This window comes from Charadrius vociferus, unplaced genomic scaffold (assembly GCF_000708025.1).
Source record: "Charadrius vociferus isolate BGI_N301 unplaced genomic scaffold, ASM70802v2 scaffold29, whole genome shotgun sequence".
NCBI classification, from domain to species: domain Eukaryota; kingdom Metazoa; phylum Chordata; class Aves; order Charadriiformes; family Charadriidae; genus Charadrius; species Charadrius vociferus.
In genome coordinates, this window is record NW_009650180.1 from 121,616 (window position 1) to 142,593 (window position 20,978).

Consider the following 20,978-nt stretch of genomic DNA (forward strand, 5'->3'; position numbering starts at 1 on the left):
TGGTTGGTTTTAAGGAAACCTTAAAGAAAACCCTACTAAAGATAGAGCAGTGCTCAACTTCCTTGTAAGACTAGATTAGCTTCTTTAAAAATGCAGATCATTAAAAAGAAAAAACAAAACACATTATTCTCTAGTATATTGACACTATGCAGTTTTCCTCCTCCCTAAAATATTTTAAAAACACAAACCCACAAACCACCTGCACATACACAATGTAGAAGTGCACAGGAAAAAAAAACCTGCACCCCATGTTTTTCTCTTAATTCATTTGCATTTTGTCTGATACCTTTTTCTAGGTCGCCAATTTCTCCATATAACGTATGTTCAGCCTTTCCCAAGGAAGTACCAATTCTACACATGTTTATTCACGGTGAAAACTGCCATACTCGTTGCCCTAGACAAAACCGGGTTTTGTCTGTTTTCTAAGGATTGATTATAGCTCTGCTAAGGAGGTCACCTCTTACAATGTAATGGGAAAGGGCAAGGAGGTAAGTGTAGCTCCTTATTATGACAGGAATTACCCCATATGGTTCAATAAGATGAGAAAAGTAAAATGTTCTATACACCCCCCCTCTGCCAAAGTGAAAGAATCCACTTAATCTAGATCAATCACATTCAGATTTACAAAGCTCTTCTGCATTTTAAAAATTGTTTTTATTTAGGAAGTGAAATTAAAACTTGTAAACTATAAATACAAATGCCAAGGTATTACATGAAATATTCAGAGGTACTTTATCTTTTTTAATTTCTCACAAATATTTCTTATGGAATTCAACAAACAGCAGGGAAACCAAACAAGTTTAAGTTCTGTATACAATGAAAATCAAGTTAGAAACTGCCAATTTGTCAATTCATAAAAGTTTCTACCCGATACAAATGAAAGCTCTGAAAACTACAATTCATTCATTAAATGATACACCAACTGCTATTTTAAACGTTATTTGCATTAAGCAAGCTGTCTAGAACCAGGTGTATTTAACCCACTGTTAACTCAGTGGCATCACAAACTTTCCAAATATTTTATTTATATACTGTCACCAATATATATATGTACTGCAAAGAGGGCCAAAAACTTGCAAAAAAAGTAAAATTTCACACGTTTGCATTAATATTTTTGTACTTTTTTTTCCCCCCCAAATAACCACTGTTTTCACACCGTTTCTTTAATTTGCCAAAAACACGTAACTCCATCTATATCAAAGAAGAACAACAAGCTTAACAGCGACTGTCATTGATGCATTTCATGCATAGGTGCTTCACACCTATGAAGCAGAGGAATGTTGGCTTTTTAAACAGAAGCAGATATTAAAAAAAAAAAAAAAAAGAAAAAAAAAAGGTGCAGGACTCCTTCAGTTCTTCACTAGTCTTAGAAAAACTTTCCAGAATACTGCTTCACACTATAAAAAAGAAAAAATAATCTTGCATTAGAATCCTTCAACATCTGCATACTGCTTCACACTATAAAAGAAAAAGAAAAAAGCATGTATTAGAATGATTGACCATACATTTTATCTTGCATCAATATTCACAATGGCATTCTTAAAGATTGAACTACAAATTCCCAATACATTTAAAAGTAAATACTTTTTAAAGATTAATGGTTAATAATTATAGGCATAGAATTATTTTAAGTGCATTTAAATATTAGTAATCTAAAGCCACACATTCAAGTTAAACATTAACAAATGCTATAACCAACGTCTTATTAAAGCAAAACTAAGCAAACTAAGTCCGAAACTCTTAATATTTGGCAGAACAGAAAATAATGCCAGCAAGGTGTGAAACGCTGCACAAAGCACCAATTGATTTCAACTTGTCCTGTATGTAGAGGCATGGTCTGTGCCACATGGCAGACTGTGATTTGTTGTCAGTTAAGTTATCTAAAAACAACAAAATCACTAGTCTTCCACACAGAACTAGACCAACATCCACTGAAATCTTCTATATTTTCTACAGGTTCTATGTAATTTAGTACAAGTAGGTTTTTTGCAGCAATTTTCACCAGAGGACTGCTTGGTTAAGGTGTCTTCCATCAAGAATAGTTTTGAAGGAATCTTCATTTTAGTTAGAACAGAGAAAAGAATCAAGGCAGAACTACCACTGGAGAAGTTAGGTTCAATAGTTACTTAAATCCTGCCTTCTAAAAACTGTATTGCAGAGAAGAGCTTTAGAATGTAGTGGTAGGAAAGTCAGTTTAAAATTGACACTAAGGACAGCATTAAGCTTCAACTTGCCTGTTCTGCAGTAAATACTGAGCATTTTGTATCTGGTCCTGTGTTCCTGTAATTGTTATTATTCGATCTTCTGAGCCTTCTAGTGGTTCATCAATTTTGATTGAAGCTCCTGACTCATGACGTATTTGTTTGATTCTCTGGCCTCCCTTTCCAATAATAGATCCTGCCAACTAGGGGAGAAAATAAAGCATTCATTTCCTTATATAACTTCCTCTAGAAAACACAGTACTGATATAACTTTCTCTGCAAAAACACGGTACTGTTCAAGTAGCTTCCATCAATTTAATTTTAAGAGTTACAATGGAAGCTTACTCTTACAGTCTCAAAACATCCTCTGTAACTTTTATTATCTAAACACAGGTGGGGTAAATTTATAAGAACCAGATGCTTGTTTGCAAAAACAAGTTATGTAGACCATATCTATTACTGAATGTTAATAATTAAAAAATAGTTCAGTGCATCTCTAAAGCGAAGACAAAACAAACATCCTTAAGAATAAACATTTGGTGATTTAGAAACACTTGTTTTATATTAAAAGTACTTGTCAAGCATCCCAAATACTTCTGATTTACTTACATAGTCTGAGAAAAGGCTGTGACTTTCTATTTATTTATTTAAACAAGTGGAAAGCAAGTCAGCCTCACTTACATCTTTGGGAATCGTTACTTGTGTTGTGATGATGGGTCCACCAAGATCTCCATATGAACCACGGCCCCCTGTGTAAGAATAGTCTGATTTAAACGTATGCATCAAGCCTCTTACTGACTAAATGAAGTGCATGTCAAAGTTCTCTATAAAAACTTACCATATCCAGAGCCACCCTCAAACTATAAGAAAAGAGAAAGAAAACCCTTAAATCGCAAATAATTGTGATTAATTAACATGTTTTCATCTCAAGTATCATACTGTTAACTTTGAGCCTATTTTATGCAAAAATCCTAACCCACAACCTTAATCTAAGTGTCATTAAAGGCAAACTGGGGAAGAGAGCAGACCAGGAACAAAGGGGGGGAGGGAATATCTCATGAGAACCTCATAGCTTGCTCTGCTAAAACCTTTAAGAAAAAGTCATCAAGATCCAGCCATACCAGTTTACCAAGAAACCTTACCCAATTCAGCTGGTAAACAGTTCTTGATGCTGATCTACTCTTGACCCTTGGACTAAAGTAACATTCAAATCAAAAGATCATAGTTCAGCCTTATTACTACTAACTATACAGCTCAGGAGAAATTAAAGTCTCAGTTTGGGACAAGTTGTTTACCTGGTAACTGTCAACCCTCCTACCACTCCATCTATATCTTAAGGAAAAAACAAGTCAACTCTAATAACAACTTTACAATTGGTCTCTCCATTCAGACTATGCTACAATCCTTTGGATCACAGAAGGGACAATCATGACACTAATTACTACTGTTCTGCTAAAACTACCATATTCCAAATCACTGCAATGCAGTACTCCTGACTGCTTTTATTTTCAGGATTTGTATACTGGTAGTTGATATCAAGTGCTTAATTTGATCTAATGCCTTTTAAATGCACAAACACCCATTTTAATATCTTCCTGTAGGAGCAGAGAACAGATGTGCATGCTTCTCTAGAATTCAACTTATATCAATGAAATACAGAAATACAGGAATTTGTGGGAATTATTTCTTTGCAGAAGTTGTCATGCAACAATTCTTCCAAAAACCTATTTACCTGCTAGATTTTTGGAGCCACATCAAAATGGAAACTACTCAGAAAAAATATTATTCAGCTGATCATCTGTTTCTAAGCAACCTTTGTTACGTAATCATGTGCTTAGTAATACAGACCATAATGCAACATAATAGAGCTTGTAGTGGAGTGCAAAATACAAAAGAATTAAGTTCTAAGCAGTGTCCTTCATTCAGAGGCTGATCAGAGCTGCATGTTTCACACACATACTCTTGCACCTATTTCTGCTGATATTTTGCACGGGGAATCCCTTTTTCGGGTAACTTGTTTTGGTGAACAGCCCTTTTCTTCACCCATTCTGCTGCTTCTCCTGCCCAGGCTACAAGACAGCGAATTAATTTGATAGCAGATGAGTAATTATAACTGCAGTATTTATCATAGAATCATAGAATTGTCTAGGTTGGAAGAGACCCTTGGGATCATTGAGTCCAACCATCTACCCTACTCTACAACGTTCTCCCCTACGCCATATCCCCCAACACCACATCTAAATGGCTCTTAAACACATCCAGGGATGGTGACTCCACCACCTCCCTGGGCAGCCTATTCCAATACCCGACCACTCTTTCTGTGAAAAATTCTTTCCTAATGTTCAGTCTCAATCTACCCTGTTGGCGCTTGAAGCCCTTCCCTCTCGTTCTGTCATTAGTTACCTGTGAGAAGAGACCAGCACCCACCTCTCTACAGCATCCTTTCAAATAGTTGTAGAGAGTGATGAGGTCTCCCCTCAGCCGCCTCCTCCTCCTCAAACTAAACAGTCCCAGCTCCTTCAACAGCTCTTCTGCTAGGCCCTTCAGCAGCCTCATTGCCCTCCTCTGTACTCGCTCCAGCAGCTCGATATAATTTGGGGCACTCTTCTTTACTCAGCTTCACAGTTTCATAGAATGTATAGAAATACACTCTCTTTCAGAGCCCATTCCGTCTGTCAAGTTTTTTAGAAGTTGGCTGAGGTGGTCGGAGATTGCTAGAGCAAAGTAAACTCCATGTTGTGGATGGATTGGTTACAGCTAGGTCACGGTTTCCTTGGAAACTGGGGGGCGAGGAACAAAAGAAAAGGAAGGAAAGCAATGGTGGGCCTTGAGACAAATAGAGTTAATGTCTAGCTGATGTTTTGCTACCAAAATTGGAGTAGTGGGCACCTATGTCCTTATCGAGATCATCAATAAAGACATTAAACAGAAATGGTCCCAACACTGAGCCCTGAGGCACACCATTTGTGACCGACCACCAGCTGGATTTAAATCCACTGAGCACCACTCTTTGGGACCTTCCAGTCAGCCAGTGCTTGATCCAGTGGATTGTATGCTCATCCAGGCCGTGTAAAGCCAGTTTTTCCACAAGAATTGTACGGGGGACAGTATCAAATGCTTTTCGAAAGTCCAGGTATACAATATCAACAGACTTTCCCTCGTCCAATAATCTGGTTATCTTGTCATAGAAGGAGATCAGGTTCGTCTGGCAGGACCTGCCTTCCATAAACCCATGCTGACTAGGCCTGATCCCCTGGTTGCCCATTATGTGTGTTTTGATGGCACTCAAGATGACCTGCTCCATGACCTTCCCTGGTATCGAGGTTAGACTGACAGGTCTATAGTTTCCTGGATCCTCCTTTTTGCCTTCCTTGTAGATGGGTGTTACATTTGCCACCCTCCAGTCCATTGGGACCTCCCCAGTTAGCCATGACTTCCTGTAAATGATGGAAAGCGGTTTGGCGAGCACGTCTGCCAACTCTTTCAGCACTCTTGGGTGAAGCCCATCCGGTCCCATAGACTTGTGTGCATCCAAGCGGCATAGCAGGTCACTGATCTCTTCCTCTTTAATCATGATGCTCTTTATGTAAGCTAGGAACTAACATTTAATATTTGGCAGCATTTTGCCATCTTCTAGACAGCATAAGCACTTGCTGACACCCTTTGAATTTTCCTTCCTAAACCCCCTAAGAGTAAGTAGTTTGACAAACACAAATCAAATGGAATCCTTGCAAATATATGGATAGGTAATGCATAATAGTTTATCCACAACTATAAGTAAAGAATTATTTTTAACATTCCTTGTTTGAAACAGGAGAAAACACAACATGATGAAGTTAACATAAAATATATTCCTAAATAGATGCACCTACAGGGTGTTGAAAAGCAAGAGTTACAGTGAAAGTTACAACTTAGAACACTAAAAAAGGGTACAAAAGAGGCAATACAACAGAAAAGCTTCTCTCACTTGGCTGTGCTGCTGCATACTTCCATTGTAGAACGTTAACTGCCTGTATAGGATTCACTGTTCAGGACATAAACTGCCAATAACCTGAGTTAGAAGGACAGCTTTAGGGATTTTTCAATAGGTGCAAGCTGCCACTGACTACATTCAATCTGAAGAAATTCTAGTTATCACTTAACCAATTCAAATTATTTTTCTCAAAAATCAACTATTAAACCAGTCAAATAAAAAGCATAAGCACACTCACCAACTCTGGTGGCTGCATGTCATCACAAGCATCCACATGACACTGCATCATCTTCCAGGCACAACATAATAGGAGGATAAGAGGAAATCCAAATTAAGCCCATGCCATGAAGGCTTATAGGTAACTTGTCAAGCAAACGCATACATACCAACATAGAGAAACATTTTTCTGCACTACTTAAATTACTACAAAGACTCAAAAGTACATTATATAGACCAGTTACAAGGTTCACTCCCTTTTACTTTCACTGCAAGGGAACAGTAACTGGTTACATTCCTTTCTTCCTTGTTTCTGTGGTGTAAACAGATTTTCCTCTTACAAAGAATGTCAGACAGCTAAGGGGAGAGCAAAGCTGGAACAGTTTGTTTTTTTTAAACACCTTTGAGTACTAGAACTGTACTATATACTAAAAGATACACTCAGATACCAAAACCTTCTATTTCTCTCACGCATAAAAAAAATCTAGAAAAGGCATTGAATACAACAAGTAACTATCATTGATATATCTATGTCAACAACAGGTCAAACAGGAAGGACATGGCTTCTCATATTTTAATTCATTTCCATATACTTCATATAGCCAATAGCTAAACTAAAAATCTACTACTGCCTAATTATATTGGAAATACTATTAATTTTTTTTTTTAAATGCAATATATAGCGTTTCTTTGCTTCAGAATTCTACAACAAACGTTGGGGAAAAAATAACAATCAACAAACAATTATAAAAATATAACTTGTAGAATCCACTTTAAATTACTATTAAGGCAGAGGCCTTTGCTGGGTTAAAACATACTACACTATTGAGAGAACTTAGTTGTTTAGCTTAAATAAGTAAGTTTTAATTAGAACAAATTACTTAGGGTTATAACATGGTGTTAAGCTGTTTGCTTAGCTTTACTTAGCATGAGTAGCTAGATTTGCTGAAGCCTTTAGGCCATGACTGAGTTAATTTTCTTAGTAATTTTCCTAGAAGCTCGTACAGTGCTGTGTTTAGTCTTTTAGTATGGGAAAGATGTTGATAACACACTGATGTTTTGGTAGTGTTTTTCCCCAAGTCTGGGACTTTTCAGTTCCCCATGTTCTGCCAGCAAGCATAGGTGCACAAGAAGCGTAAACCAGCAGATAAGGAGGCTGCAACCGTCAGCAGAGATTGAAAATCAACAAGATAAGAGCAGTCAACAGCCTGCCTGCCTGGACACAGAAAAAGAATCCAATAAGGTGTTAGAAGGCCCCAGACCAAAAATCACCATTGGATTAAAAGATGCATGGACAGCACGTGAAGAGCGTGTGAGGGGCGGGTGTATAGATCACAAGGGTATAATTGCCCAGGGGTTTCTTTGTTCGAGGTCCCTCCCCTTTTCAGAGGCACCCAGCCCAGGCTGACCTTGCTGTTGTACCTTTCAATTAAATTACTTATTTTTATAAAATCTGATGCCTGAGACTCTGCTGCAGGAAACCTAGGGTTAAGAGCCTGAAGAAGGAGGGAGTGTGCCCGAGAGTAAGTGTGTGTGTGAGGAGTCGAAAGGGGCACCCGTCGGCCCGCTGGGTTTGCCTACTGTGAAGGGACCCTGGTCCTAGCAGTTAAAGACTTGGGTGGTGTGTGCAACTCCTTAAACGGTGTGTGAATGCTTGGGCAGCAGCTTCTCCTTTAACAACACAACATTGATAGCACATTAAAATATAAATGTTCATTTAAAAACAGTTCCTAAAATACTAGGTGCAGGATAACTTAAGATACATAACAGAATTTTCTTCTCTACAGACTCACTTGTGCCAGCTACTACTGGTAACCAATGGAAATGAAATCAAAACCAAATAAATCACTGACTGGATAAGACAAAGCGCATACTATTAATAAGAATTTATTGACTTTTACATCTAATGAAAGAATATTCATGCAATCCTAACTGATGGAAAATTCCTTATTGTAACTTTCCCTTATTTTTAAGGGACTGGCCCAGAAGAGGGGAATTTTATTAATTTCTTTTAATATTTATATAGATAAATGTGTCAAACATCTTCAAACATCTTCCCTTCACTGATTTTTTTACATGCTATTTAATGTCAAATCTCTTAAACATGAAGTACTTCTAATATTTTTAGTGTATGTACCTTTATTGAAGTGCTTATACAGAAACGTGTATATACACATACACATATATCATGTTAAAAAATATCAAGAAGTAGGAATCAATTGAATGAGCAAAAGCAGATTAGATGTCTGAATATACGCTCTACTTTTAAACAAACATAGTGATTTAGTTCTCATTTAACTCCAATTTAAGAACACTTTGAAAGCATTAGGAATTGACCATTAAAAAAGGGGGGGGGGGGGGTTAAATGGTTTTATATACCTTTCTCCAGCTTATCCCCCTGCCCCGGTATGTTTTTGTGCATTTGTATATCTAAAGCACCCATGGAGATGGAGGTGTTAAAAAGGAAATAGTGGAAACGCATTCATGTTTTCTCAGCTATCAAAATAGCCATTATGGTCCACAGGCATTTGTTTTGGAGTAGTTACAGCCTAAAATATATACCTCTAATAAGAGAAACAATGCATGTATGTCTTATAAAAAAAATTCAAATTGTTTTTTTCCTCCTATTTTAGAATTTACAAGGCTGTCAGTATTGCCACATCTCAGAAAATTCAAGTTTCACCATCCAGTCTTGGTTCACCATCTTACAAGTCTTGAACTACAGAATTTTTCCTCCTTTAGCGGAGAAAAGAACTGGCAGAAAATGAGGATTACTGTAGGTTCAACATCTCGAAGATGTTGGTCTGAAAAGAGAATCTATTCTTGCCTTTTAATGTATTTATGTAAAATGGCATTGCTGCTCTCTGAAACTAGCCTTTCCCACACACTACTTCACAAACCACAATGATGTTGGCTTACTCTAATTTTAAATGTTTTGCTAGAGAATGGTTTCTATATGAAATGCATAGTAGCTCAAGACGACCTTACATTTCTGGCATGACACTTCCAGCTTCAGCCTCACAAGCCATCGAAAGATTTCTCTCATCTGCTTATACAGTTAAGGATATTGGGATTATGGCTAGCTAAAACTAGAAATTAAATACAATCTGTGTCAGAAAGCAGTCCTCATTGTAGGCAGTCTATGAAACCTGTGCATAAAGCAGCCAAAGCCATGAGCAGCTCCACTGTGAAGAGGAAATAAAATTGCTTTTCAGAACATGAAAAATGATCAGAGATGACTCCCACTTATTTGTAGAAACTCATGTCAAGAAAGCCAAGGTCAACCTGATCAGTCAGAATAAATAAGAGTTCAAATAGATTTTCTATTCTAAATGGAATAGAACAGAACACTATTGCCCAAGCTGAAGATTGCGCTCAACCAGATACCCAAGGAAGGGCAGGCTACTCTGTTTATATGCCCTGAGACCAGTTTTAACAGCTGCAAATATGAAAACACAAAAACTGAGCTTTGAAAACATAAGGATAAGGGATCTTAGAGGTACAGTTCATGATTCTTCTAGTTTCTTAAGATCCAGAGTAGCATAGACAACTTGGTGGTTTTGGTGTTGGTTTTTTGGTAATTTTAAGTGCAAGTCTTTCCTTTCAATAGGTGCCCTAATTTTGACATTCTTAGAATATTTACTTCCAGTATGTATTACTGGAAGTAATTGCCTCTTCCTCCCAGAAGGAGGCAATGTGTAAATCTCACTTAGGTAGGCCATTTCATAGCTCCTCTCCACTTCCTTCTCTTCCATTCAGTTAAAAGAAAAAATTAAAAAAAAAAAACAAAACACCAAAAAACAGAACCAGAGGAGAAAAAAAAAAGATTGTTAACCACAATCTTCCCAGGAAAGAGGATACAATAGTAAATGACTACCACAAAGTCACATTTCAGAGTACAACATGGAAGAGTATCTTTAAACCTTTTTTAATTCTCCCCCCACACATGGTTGAATGAAATTCAACTTATCAGTGGCCCTGGCTGCAAAACATTTAGAATTACAGTAGATTTCTTTTGCAGACATAGAAATCAGCATTAAGACAAGAACTGATTTGAAAAAGCAATCATCTGCCAAACCAACTAGAGCTCTTTATAGACATCATTCATGTTCTCTTAAATTCTGCTAACATCTGTTGGAAAACATCGTTCTGATTTGAACAGCCTCCTAATTCCTATTTCTGTCATCCTGATAAAAAAGAAAAAGTCTAAAAGAAGGTCCGTGTAATAAAACCTGAAGGGACTGTGGCTCTACCAACTTTCTATTCCATTGTTGATAGCAGGTAGGGAAAACCAACCAAACAAAAAAACCCACAAACCAAAACCACACAGCAGATCCCTTTACACCCCAAACAGTCGTCTTCTTGGGGGGACCATTTGTATGGCCAAAACATTTTGGTGATATCAAAGTTTATCAGAAGCACACATGCCCCACACTTAAGTGTATGTATACAAGAACAGTTTCCTCAGATATTCAAAGTGCTATCTGTATTTACCAAACAAAACAATATGAATTTTAACTCCTACCATTCCATCATAACGGTCTCCAGGTCTACCCCTTCGGTCATAAGACATAAGATCTCTAAAATGAGAAAAAGCAGCAGCACGACTCATGTTATAAACTAGTTTATATAGTTTAATTCAAGTTTTCAAGACTTACACACAACTATGAATTTCTGAATGCTTTAGCCAAGTTCTGAATGACATAAAATAAAGTTACAGAACTACTGACTATAGTCCTGATAGACTGCTACATTGCAGAAATAGTTAAATTCAAATACTTCTTTAAATTCTCTGGTGCAATGCACACTCAATCCTGCGTAATCACTACCAACATGGAGTGTGAAACAAATCCTGGAAACGAGCACAATTCAGCAAATTTTACTCGAGTTTTGTACAATGCACTTATACAACAGCTTACCCGCCACGAGGAGGTGGTGGAGGAGGAAGAGGAAGATTACGAGCTCTGCTGCCACCTCTGCCACCACGACCTGGCAGAGGCGGTGGAGGTCCTCTGCGAGGGCTCATATCATCATAATCTCTTCTTGATGGAGGCATAGGTCGTCCACCACGACCAGGAGGCATTCGATCAAAGCCTCCCCTTCCACGCATTGGAAAGCCTACTGGACGTCCCCTTCTATCATCAAACATCATTGTGAAGCCACCATAGTCATATGTTTCATCATAGAAATTGGGATCATAAGGCTGGGCCCGTCCTTTAATTGGAGACTAAGACACACACAAAAAAAAAAAACAAAAAAACACAAAAACACCATCACCCCTCCCCCCTGGTTAGCACTGACTGTTACAATTATTATATTTCATTAAATTATTATATTAAATGTGTAAATATGAATTTATACATTCTGAATACGTTCTTGATTTCACAATGCTGTTAAGAAAGGCAGGGATGGTGATATACATCCTGAGAACTTAACTATGATAGAGAACCTGCTGTTCCTGATGGGTGGCATGTACATTTGTCTCACTTCCTCCCTAATTTATAATTTCTTATTTTACTGATATATAAAGCATGACTAACAGTCCATTGGTAGCAAAACCAGATTCCCTCTCCAATAAGGTACACCCCGATTCTAGAAAACAGGGAAAATTTCAAAGGATGCTAACAGTCCAACACTTATTTTGTTACTGGAGAAAGAAGAGGCACTGAATTCAAAACAGAAATGGAAACATAATTTTCCATCCAAATCATCCCGACTTTCATGAATATCAATGAAAGAATAATAAGTTTAAGACACATTACCTCAGAGATAAGATCCAAGATAATCTTGATACATTCCACAACTCTATCAGGTTTTCCACCAATAAGCACCACTCTGTCAGTGGAATGAGGACAACACTCTTGGAAGAGCTTAATAGTGGTCTGAGTGTTCTGTTTAAGAGAAGAAAAAAAACCCCAAAATCTTCAAATAGAAGTATTTTAAACAATTTTATAAACTTATTGAAAACAAAATGAGTAAGACACACACTAAACCATTATTAAAGAAACAATCAAACCAGATCATTAAACTTCCAGTCTTTTTAAGTGAATGCTTGCTTCTGAGTTCTTACAACAATAAGATATAAAAAATAAGATATATAACATAAAAATAACAAATAACAACAAAAACATAACATAAAAATAACAAATAAAAATAAGATATAAGCAACAATATCTGCAATGACATCAGTTCGTATGCAATGCGAGCGAAGAGGAAAAAAGTTCCATTTTTAAAATCTTTCAATTATGGCTCATCTACACAGTCATTTAATCAAATATTAGCAAAAGGATCGCATATCCATTATAATCTTACAGGTTATATAAACCTTCTTATGTCATAAAAACATGCTTTGGATGCAAGACAGCAATGTTGCCAGGATTACGTCTAGTCATCTTGCCTTCTTCAGGCAAATACTACAAATAGTAGCTTATGCCTAAACTGACCTGGAATTGTCTTTGACACAATGCCAGGAAAGGATAGAAAACACCACTCTAGATCCATAGAGACCACTAGCTTTTTAGAACAAAAACTCATTCCTTCACAAAGGAAACTGTGGACTTCAAGGAAGCAGAAATTAAAAAAAAAAAAACCCAACCCACCCAAAACCAAACAAAACCCCCCAACCACTAACCACCCCAACAAAAAACAAAACTCACAACAAAAAGACCCAAATCCACCCAGAAACAACCCACCCAAAACCCCACCCCTTACCACCTTTTTATAAAAATATTCAAATATTTATTAGATTATCATCGTTAGAGTTTATGGAGATGCGACCACACTAAACCATTTTCCATGTCCAACACCACCAATATAGTCTATTCAGCAGTTCATTCCAGGAGTGATGAATGGTATTTTAATTTTAAAAAGTATCCTTTATTTATAAAGGTTACTCTACTGCTAATATACTTAAAAGCTTTATAAGAATTTATAGGCTCTATCACCAACAGCCACTTTATTTCTGATTTTTTGCAAGAAAGTTGTAATAAGTAACTCGGGTTGATCTCAGAACACAGAAGTCACGCGTGAAATATGTTCTGAAGGAGTTATGCTTACACTCACTGTTTATGAACACACAAAAAATAATTTATTTATAGAATAAAAGCATAATCTGAAAAGAATAGGAAACAGTACCTCTCTGAGTTCTTTGATTTTAGCACCCTTGACACCAATAATTCCTCCTGCTAGACTTTGGTGAATTAGAAGTCTTAATTCACAGTCAAAGTCGCTACCTTTGTAGTGTTGATACTGTAAGTAAGATGCATACAAGGAAAGAATAAAGTATTAGTCAGGGAAAAAATAATTGAAAAAATCAAAATACTAATTTTGGGGGTTTTCTTAAGGTTTTTCTCCAAACAATATATTATGACTTAATTTGCTGCTGAACTGTAATGCTGTATTTGCTACGATAGAATCACACCTATTTAGGTACTTTGCTTCAACATGAGGTGATGTCAAATTAGTTTTCCTTATTTCTTTTATTATTATTGTATAAAATTTTAAGATATCAAACAGCACAACACACTTGCTTACAAATCCAAGGCAGGATAGAAATTACAATACAGCTACTTCAAATTGGGGACTAAACAAGTCAGGAGACAGGTGTTTTGAAGGGGAGGAAGCTGTTCCAAATATTAATTTTTAAAGAAGAGATGATCTCTGTCCTCTACCAAAAAAAAAAGCCAACGTGTAGTTTGAGAACTATAGGCCTTTTAAAAAAAGCTGGCTTTTATTTTCTAATTTAACATATTAAAAATAGCACACAATCATCAAGAATTATCTTGTTTTAAAATCTAAATTTATACCTCTGAAAAAGAAACAAACCTTAGAGACATACCTCTTCTAAAGTAGGGATAATCTTCTTCAAGATTTCTCCAATTGTCTCTGTATCTGCACTTATACTCAAGATGCTGTTAGAGGCCACAGTGTCAGAAAACATGGAGAAGGTAGAAAAGTAGTAGAAGTAAATTTAGTATTCACAATCATACACAAAATTCTAACAAGATTGACTACACAGAAGAACTTACAACTAATATTCCCCATTTAAAGTAAACCTGCTCTCTGGATTTACAACACATGCGTCTTTGTTTATGCCCAATATATATGCATGTTGAACTTAAGACTAGGCTGGTCTTGCAGAGAGAGCGAGCAAGTGAGAGATTTTAGAAGGGCTTAGATTAAGTGGGCAAGAAATTGACGCAGAACTGAAAGTAGAAGTGAATATTCACGTTCCCTGCCACCCTTGCCATTACATTGGTAAAACTGGCACATCTTCTTGAAGAAAGAGTGGGGATATGCAAGTGGTCAACATTATATCTGGAGTAAGGTTGAGACCAGTTAGAATTAGATTACTAACGGGTTCTGAAAAAAAGGAATATAAATACAAGGGGAAAAAACCCAAACAAAAAAAACCCAAAACACCAACTCCCCCAAACAAACAAAAAAGGTAACACAAATGAGAAGTGACAGAAAGTGAACTAGAGTTAGTATTTCATCAGAAATAATTATGAACAGACAATGTTGGGGGGAGCAGGGTGGGCCACAAAGACAGAGGAAGAGACTCCTGAAACAATTTCATTTAGAATGCAGTGAATATGCAACACTTGAAGCTGTGCTCCTTCCATTGAAATAAAATTAGTGGATCGTTTGGGTGGGCAACTCACGTAAAAGTTCAGTGACAAAAAGACTTAATGGGGAAAATAAGACAGAAAACTTGAAAAAAAAACAATACACCGTCTATAAGGGGATACTATTTAATTATATCAAAGGCAGGTAATAAAATACATTTCTCTCTTTCTAATCAGGCAGTGAGGCATAAACTGTTGGGACATACCGCTCGGGGCCACTGCTGTCTGGGACTGAAACACTGGCATTGTACTGCATTGGTCATTGGCGTTCGTGGATGTTGGCATTGGGCATGGGTATTCAATCGGAAGTTGTCAAGTATGGTACCCGTTTGGCAACGAGAACATTTTTGGGCATAGCCAACCAGGGTTTTCACATGGGCGTTCAGGGGCGGATGGGCCAACGTCATGGTGGGCAACGCAGGGGCAAGTCGATCCAGTACATGGGTAACGGAGATATATGGCCAAAAAAACAAGGAGAGGGAAAAGGGGGAAAAGCAATAAATTTTAATTTAATACAAACTATACTCATTACTCTCAGTTAATGAAGCAAGCTTAAGTTCTTCTGAAGACTAACACAATAATGGATCGCTACATCGACTGTGGCTTAATAGTATGGATCTTAATGAGTTACTTTATCTGACTAAACTACTTTTTACTTTTAACATAATGATGTTTCAGTAGCAGGCTGGCTCATGAACGTAGACACAAAAACTGTTGAGATCCATATTACTGAAACCTTGGGCAAGCTGGGAAAATTAGTATTCCAGATCAATTAAAATTATCTGGACTTAGGTGATGTATTTATTTACTTAAAACAAACAAACAAGTTGCCAAAGTTAGCAAGTATATGTATGATTCCTAACCATTTCAGTTTAATCCTGAATTCTAGTTGCTACAGTTTATGAACTTAGATGGAACTGATTTTGTAATGATATATTAGCAAATGTGTTGAACACAGTCTTGCTTGAAAAAATTGCTGCAATTGTAGCTGATGCTAAGTACAGGAGTGTAAACAACTGGAATTTAAGCAGCAATGCCAAGTTTTATAAATAAATAACATTTACACTGAACATGTGTCTAATCACAAGAGTCAACCCACTATAAAATATGAATAGGTAAATAAGTCATGACCATTTAAAAATGCTTCCAAGTAACAGGATAAAATGTTTCTTTACTGTTCTATACCTGTATTTAAACCATGGAACCTTAACATGAATGTTTTTGTGCTTTATGTCCAAGCTGTTAAAGTAAGAGCAGATGGACCTTTATGGGGTTTTTTTAAAGGAAGTTAAAGAATTGCTCTATCACTGGGTTAAGCCAGCCACCTGCAGTAGTTTTCAATAGTACTATAATTGATTCACACATATGGGAAATGGTACAGTTAAGGGCTTTAAGCTTTGCCAATATTTCTAATTAAAGATGTTAACTCATTTGAAGTGTGCGATTTAGAGAAACCCTATTTGAAAGCAGAGAGGTTTAATATAAACTTTTCCCACATAACTCAAGCTGGGTTTTAATTACAACACAAACTGAAAACCTAAAGTTATCTCCCCTAACAATCATTAAAAATGGCTTATAATTAGATTGTTGTCTAGATTTGAATTTCTCAATTTTTAGAAATGTATGCAATCAAGTTTTCAATGCAGTTCTGAAAGAATTAGTGTTAAATTAATCCAAACTCATATATACTCACATCTGTACGAAGTGCCTTAATATTTTTGCCACCTTTTCCAATCACTGCTCCAGCATTCTGGAAAACAGTTTTCAGAAGTCATGTTATGCTAATACAGCACAGACTACAATTTTGAACTGAAGATTAAGAACAATATATCTATTTCTGCATTATCTTGTGGGATGCATTTAGGGGTGGGGTGGGGCTTGTTTTGCTTTTGGAAGGCTCAAATTAAATTGAAACATAAACTGACATGGTTTTACCATGGGGGAAAAAAAAAGGTCAAAACAGGTCTTACCACTGAACTTTGGAAACAGCTAAAAATACTCAATAATATTATTTCAATTTCAAATTTAAGTTTTAACACAGGTAGAATTGTCTAGAAACTATCTCATAGTTAGAGTATGATTGAAAAGAATACCTGTCCTGGTTTGAGCGACACAGGACTAATTTCTCTTCTAACGCCTGGGAAGACTGCACTTTTAGAAGACTCTAGTGTCTGAATTAGTGAAAATATTTACTTTGTAGCCAGCTATGGTGTGTGGGTTTCAAGGTCTCAGCAATTTTGAGCTTGCCAGGTGCAGGAATGAGGAGGAGAGAGACCCAGGCACTTGACCCAAGCTGGCCAACAGGATTATTTCATACCATCAACGTCACATTCACTATAAATTAGAAAGTTTGCTGCAAAGTTCTCTCTCTCCCTTGATGGCTGCAATCCTGAGAACTTTGTGCCTCGTTCCAACACACGGAAAAACTTCTTTACAGTTAGGGCGACAGAGCACTGGAACAGGCTGCCCAGGGAGGTTGTGGAGTCTCCTTCTCTGGAGATTTTCAAAACCCGCCTGGATACAGTCCTGAGTAATGTGCTCTAGGCAATCCTGCTTTAGCAGGGGAGTTGGACTAGATGATCTCTAGAGGTCCCTTCCAACTCTGAAAATTCTGTGATTCAGCGCCAGACTCCCGAAGCCTGCCTTTCCTCCCAAAGCTGTAGCACTTGCAGTGTCTGACATTTACTGTCCACTGCTGAGAGTGCATAGCTTCCTACTGATATAATTGGCTGAGTATAATATTTGCATATTCTGTATTGGTATCGGGATCAATATTGGTTCTTTAGATCTATTAATGTTAATTATCTTATCTTACTCTATTAAATCTGTTTATACTTCAGCTCCCGGGTTTCCTTGTGTTTTCCCGATTCCCTTTCCCAGGTGGGGAGGGGTCATCAGGTGATAGAATGATTGTCTAAACAACAACAAATTGTTATGGGTTTCTCAAACCATAACAGTAGCTTTTACAGGTTTCTCTCATTTATATAATCTTTTTCATAAGTGCCATTTAAAGATGAATCACATGAGCTTCTAGATGTATGTAGAAGCCTCTCAGTAATCAAATCTATGTTTGTCTTCATGACCACTGACAGCACTTCTTCCAGCTCTCTTTGGATCTATTCTTCCAGAAGAAAGTCATCTTCCAAAGGAAAGTAATTTTAAAAGCCGCCAACATTCTACAGGAGATTAAATTTGTTCATCTGAATGAGGCAAAGGATTTCCAAATTCTTGTTACAAAACATTTTCATCATGTGTAGTGAGCAAACCTGAGGCTGTACTAAAATTGTCACTTCTGCTGCAGTATCTGCTTTCTGAAGGCTTTACATTATTTAAAGCAAATTCATTATTTTCATCAAGACTGGCTAAAAGATCTTCATTTGAAGGGCCTAGAGTTCATCCTAATTCATCTACAGGCCTTGGAACAATTTGTTCATGACCAGTTTGTCCAACAGGATTCTCAGCTTCCCTAATTAATATAGCAAGGAAGAAGTCTGAAGAAGGCAAAGCCAATATAAACAACTGCTAATCTCCAGTTGCTAAAATCAACAGGAATAAACTCAGATATTCAAGAGGGGCAATTGTAAAACTACATTTTTATCAGGCTATTACAATAACTACGTGCAAAATTATTGCTTTTATTATGCAGTTGACACACGATGCTAACAGCACCACAAACATTTTGCATCACTCCCCATATCTTCACTATTCATCAGAAATGCCACGCAGAGTTAATGTAACATTCCCCTGCCCTGACACAAAAGTCTGAGTTACTTCAGACAGCGCAAACACCTGTAACGACTGGAAACAATTTATACTGGTCAATGGAGCAATTACAATCCCTGAAACATTACTCCCACATTTCCTCAAGTTGATATATACCGATTTACTATATCTGGGAAAATGACTAAAATCCTGAGGAAATCCTCATCTTGCCTCTCATATTTAATTTACAATAGTAAGCTGATTCTTCTAACTGCTTGCTCTCTAAAGACTAATGCACAGTCATTCCCCTGGAAAAAATTATGTTCCATTTAAACATAAGAAAAGTGGCTTATCATTTCTATTGTTTTATTTTTTCAATGAGTACATTCTTTTTAAATCAGAGAAGTCCCATAGATCATTAAAGATTCATCCTTGAAAAAATTTATCAAAGATAATACCATTGGAATACACTTCTACTATCATTCATGCACACTTACAAATATTCCTAATAAGTTATTTTATTTTAAATAAAGCACACGTTCTTTCTAAACATACACCACAACATACACTTTGTCACCGCTGTCTTAAGCAATGGTATAAGCAGCAACATAGCGATACTGAAAAAGCATACTTTGCTTTGAAGCAAGATGCGTAATTCAACCATCTCATCTGTATTCCGAGATCTTTTGAAGGCCTGTTCTTCTTCCATATCTTCTGCAGGACGTTTGCCTGTAGACAGATCCATAGGAGGGAAAAACACAAACATATATTTAACTTTCTAAGTCATGATAAAATTGTATATCAAGCTTACGCACTGTATTCCTAATGAAGCATTCCCTCCTATTAGCCCAATGCTAACTTCTGACATCTACCTCAAGTATCTATAGCACAGAAACAGGTCATCAGCCTACATATCAATTAATTATTGAAGACTCATTCCAAATCTATGAATGACAGTTGAAATGAGAATTTTTGCAAACTTAGTGAAAAATTTACAACATGTTGTTTAAAGCAGTGCTGCACCACCTACCTAGTATTTCTTTTACAGTTGGGAAAACCTTAAAGCCCAAAAGATCAAAAGTAGTTTCTCCAATACTGAAATACTGGTGGAACAATAGGAAAGCAGTATTTCAAATAGCTTTGAAAAACTGCCATGAATCAACTCAATGCTAATGCCCCAATTCTTCTTTACTATTTATGTCCAAAAAGTTTTTCGTTTAACTAATATTTAGAGATAGTTCACATATACATACGTTCCTTCAAAGTAACTGCAATAAATAAAATACAGTAATAGATATGCCTGACAGTATTTTTACATGATCACACCATCCAGACAAGTACTGAGTATTTAGCTATCAAATGTTTTCAAACCCTTAGTTATAACTTTTAGTTACTGATGCCATGTCTAAAATACTCCCAAAGAAAAAATACATATTCACGATACAAAATCCATGTAAAGAAAGACACAAAAAATAAGATTAAATGCAAAAATACTGCCAATACAAACATTTGATACAGTAAAGCATTCCAAAATAGTTAGAAACACTGAGACTTAAAAAGGTTCTTCCCCCCCCAATAAAATAAAATAGCCCTTTAAAAAAATTTACCATTTGTCTCTGTGTTAGTAAAGGTCTCCTCCGGTTGTTCAGTCTCCATTACCTTTTATTCTTAGGTGTGCAGATAAAGCCTGCTGTAGAATAAAAAAAGCTAGTACATCTAGTTTGGGGGGGGGGGAAAGAAAGCTGTACATTGTGCTAAAGGAAAAAAACAGAGAGATGCCCGCTTTTAGAATTTACAGGTTTTATATACACTTGAAGAGCAAAACTCAAGTGTTCTGGGAGGGATCAAAACCCAACAGCCTACTGCTTAAGAAGCCTATGAAAACAGCATAGATCAGGCTCTACAGATCGCTTACAGGTGAACAAAGAATGCTGTTTTTTCCCCTTGGATTTTATTGCTCAACTTCCATAGCCTGAACAAACGGTTGACACTTACTCACATATCCACAAAGAAAAACTGAGGTATGCTTAACTTTTAAAAACATCCTCTCAATCTTCTGTTAATTTGTAACAAATACCCTGTTTGTGCAAAGTAACAGTAAGCACTGCCGGTAGGCATGCGCTCTTTTACAACCGCTGCTGAAAGACCACCTTTCCCAGCACATGCTAGTGTTTCCAGGCCCCTAATTTGAGCTAACGGAAAAGCACTGCTTAAAGAATAGCCAAGTTTCAGACAGACGTTGCCAGAGCGCGCGGGGGG

The 20,978-nt window shown here is 36.8% G+C and overlaps 1 protein-coding gene across 1 annotated transcript; it reads right to left on the reverse strand.

Moving 5' to 3' along the window:
• Positions 1-1,258: 1,258 nt before the first annotated feature.
• On the reverse strand, positions 1,259-20,594 carry LOC104293278 (heterogeneous nuclear ribonucleoprotein K-like). The gene is made up of 15 exons (XM_009892767.1): positions 20,516-20,594; positions 20,327-20,406; positions 19,351-19,448; positions 16,711-16,767; positions 15,224-15,267; positions 14,228-14,300; positions 13,525-13,638; positions 12,153-12,281; positions 11,310-11,617; positions 10,916-10,970; positions 6,413-6,463; positions 3,040-3,061; positions 2,883-2,965; positions 2,235-2,404; positions 1,259-1,397 (listed from the first exon to the last, which is right to left on the reverse strand). Exons 2-15 carry the CDS (start codon positions 20,373-20,375, stop codon positions 1,367-1,369), a joined length of 1,284 nt encoding a protein of 427 aa, XP_009891069.1. The 5' UTR covers positions 20,376-20,406; positions 20,516-20,594; the 3' UTR covers positions 1,259-1,366.
• Positions 20,595-20,978: the final 384 nt, after the last annotated feature.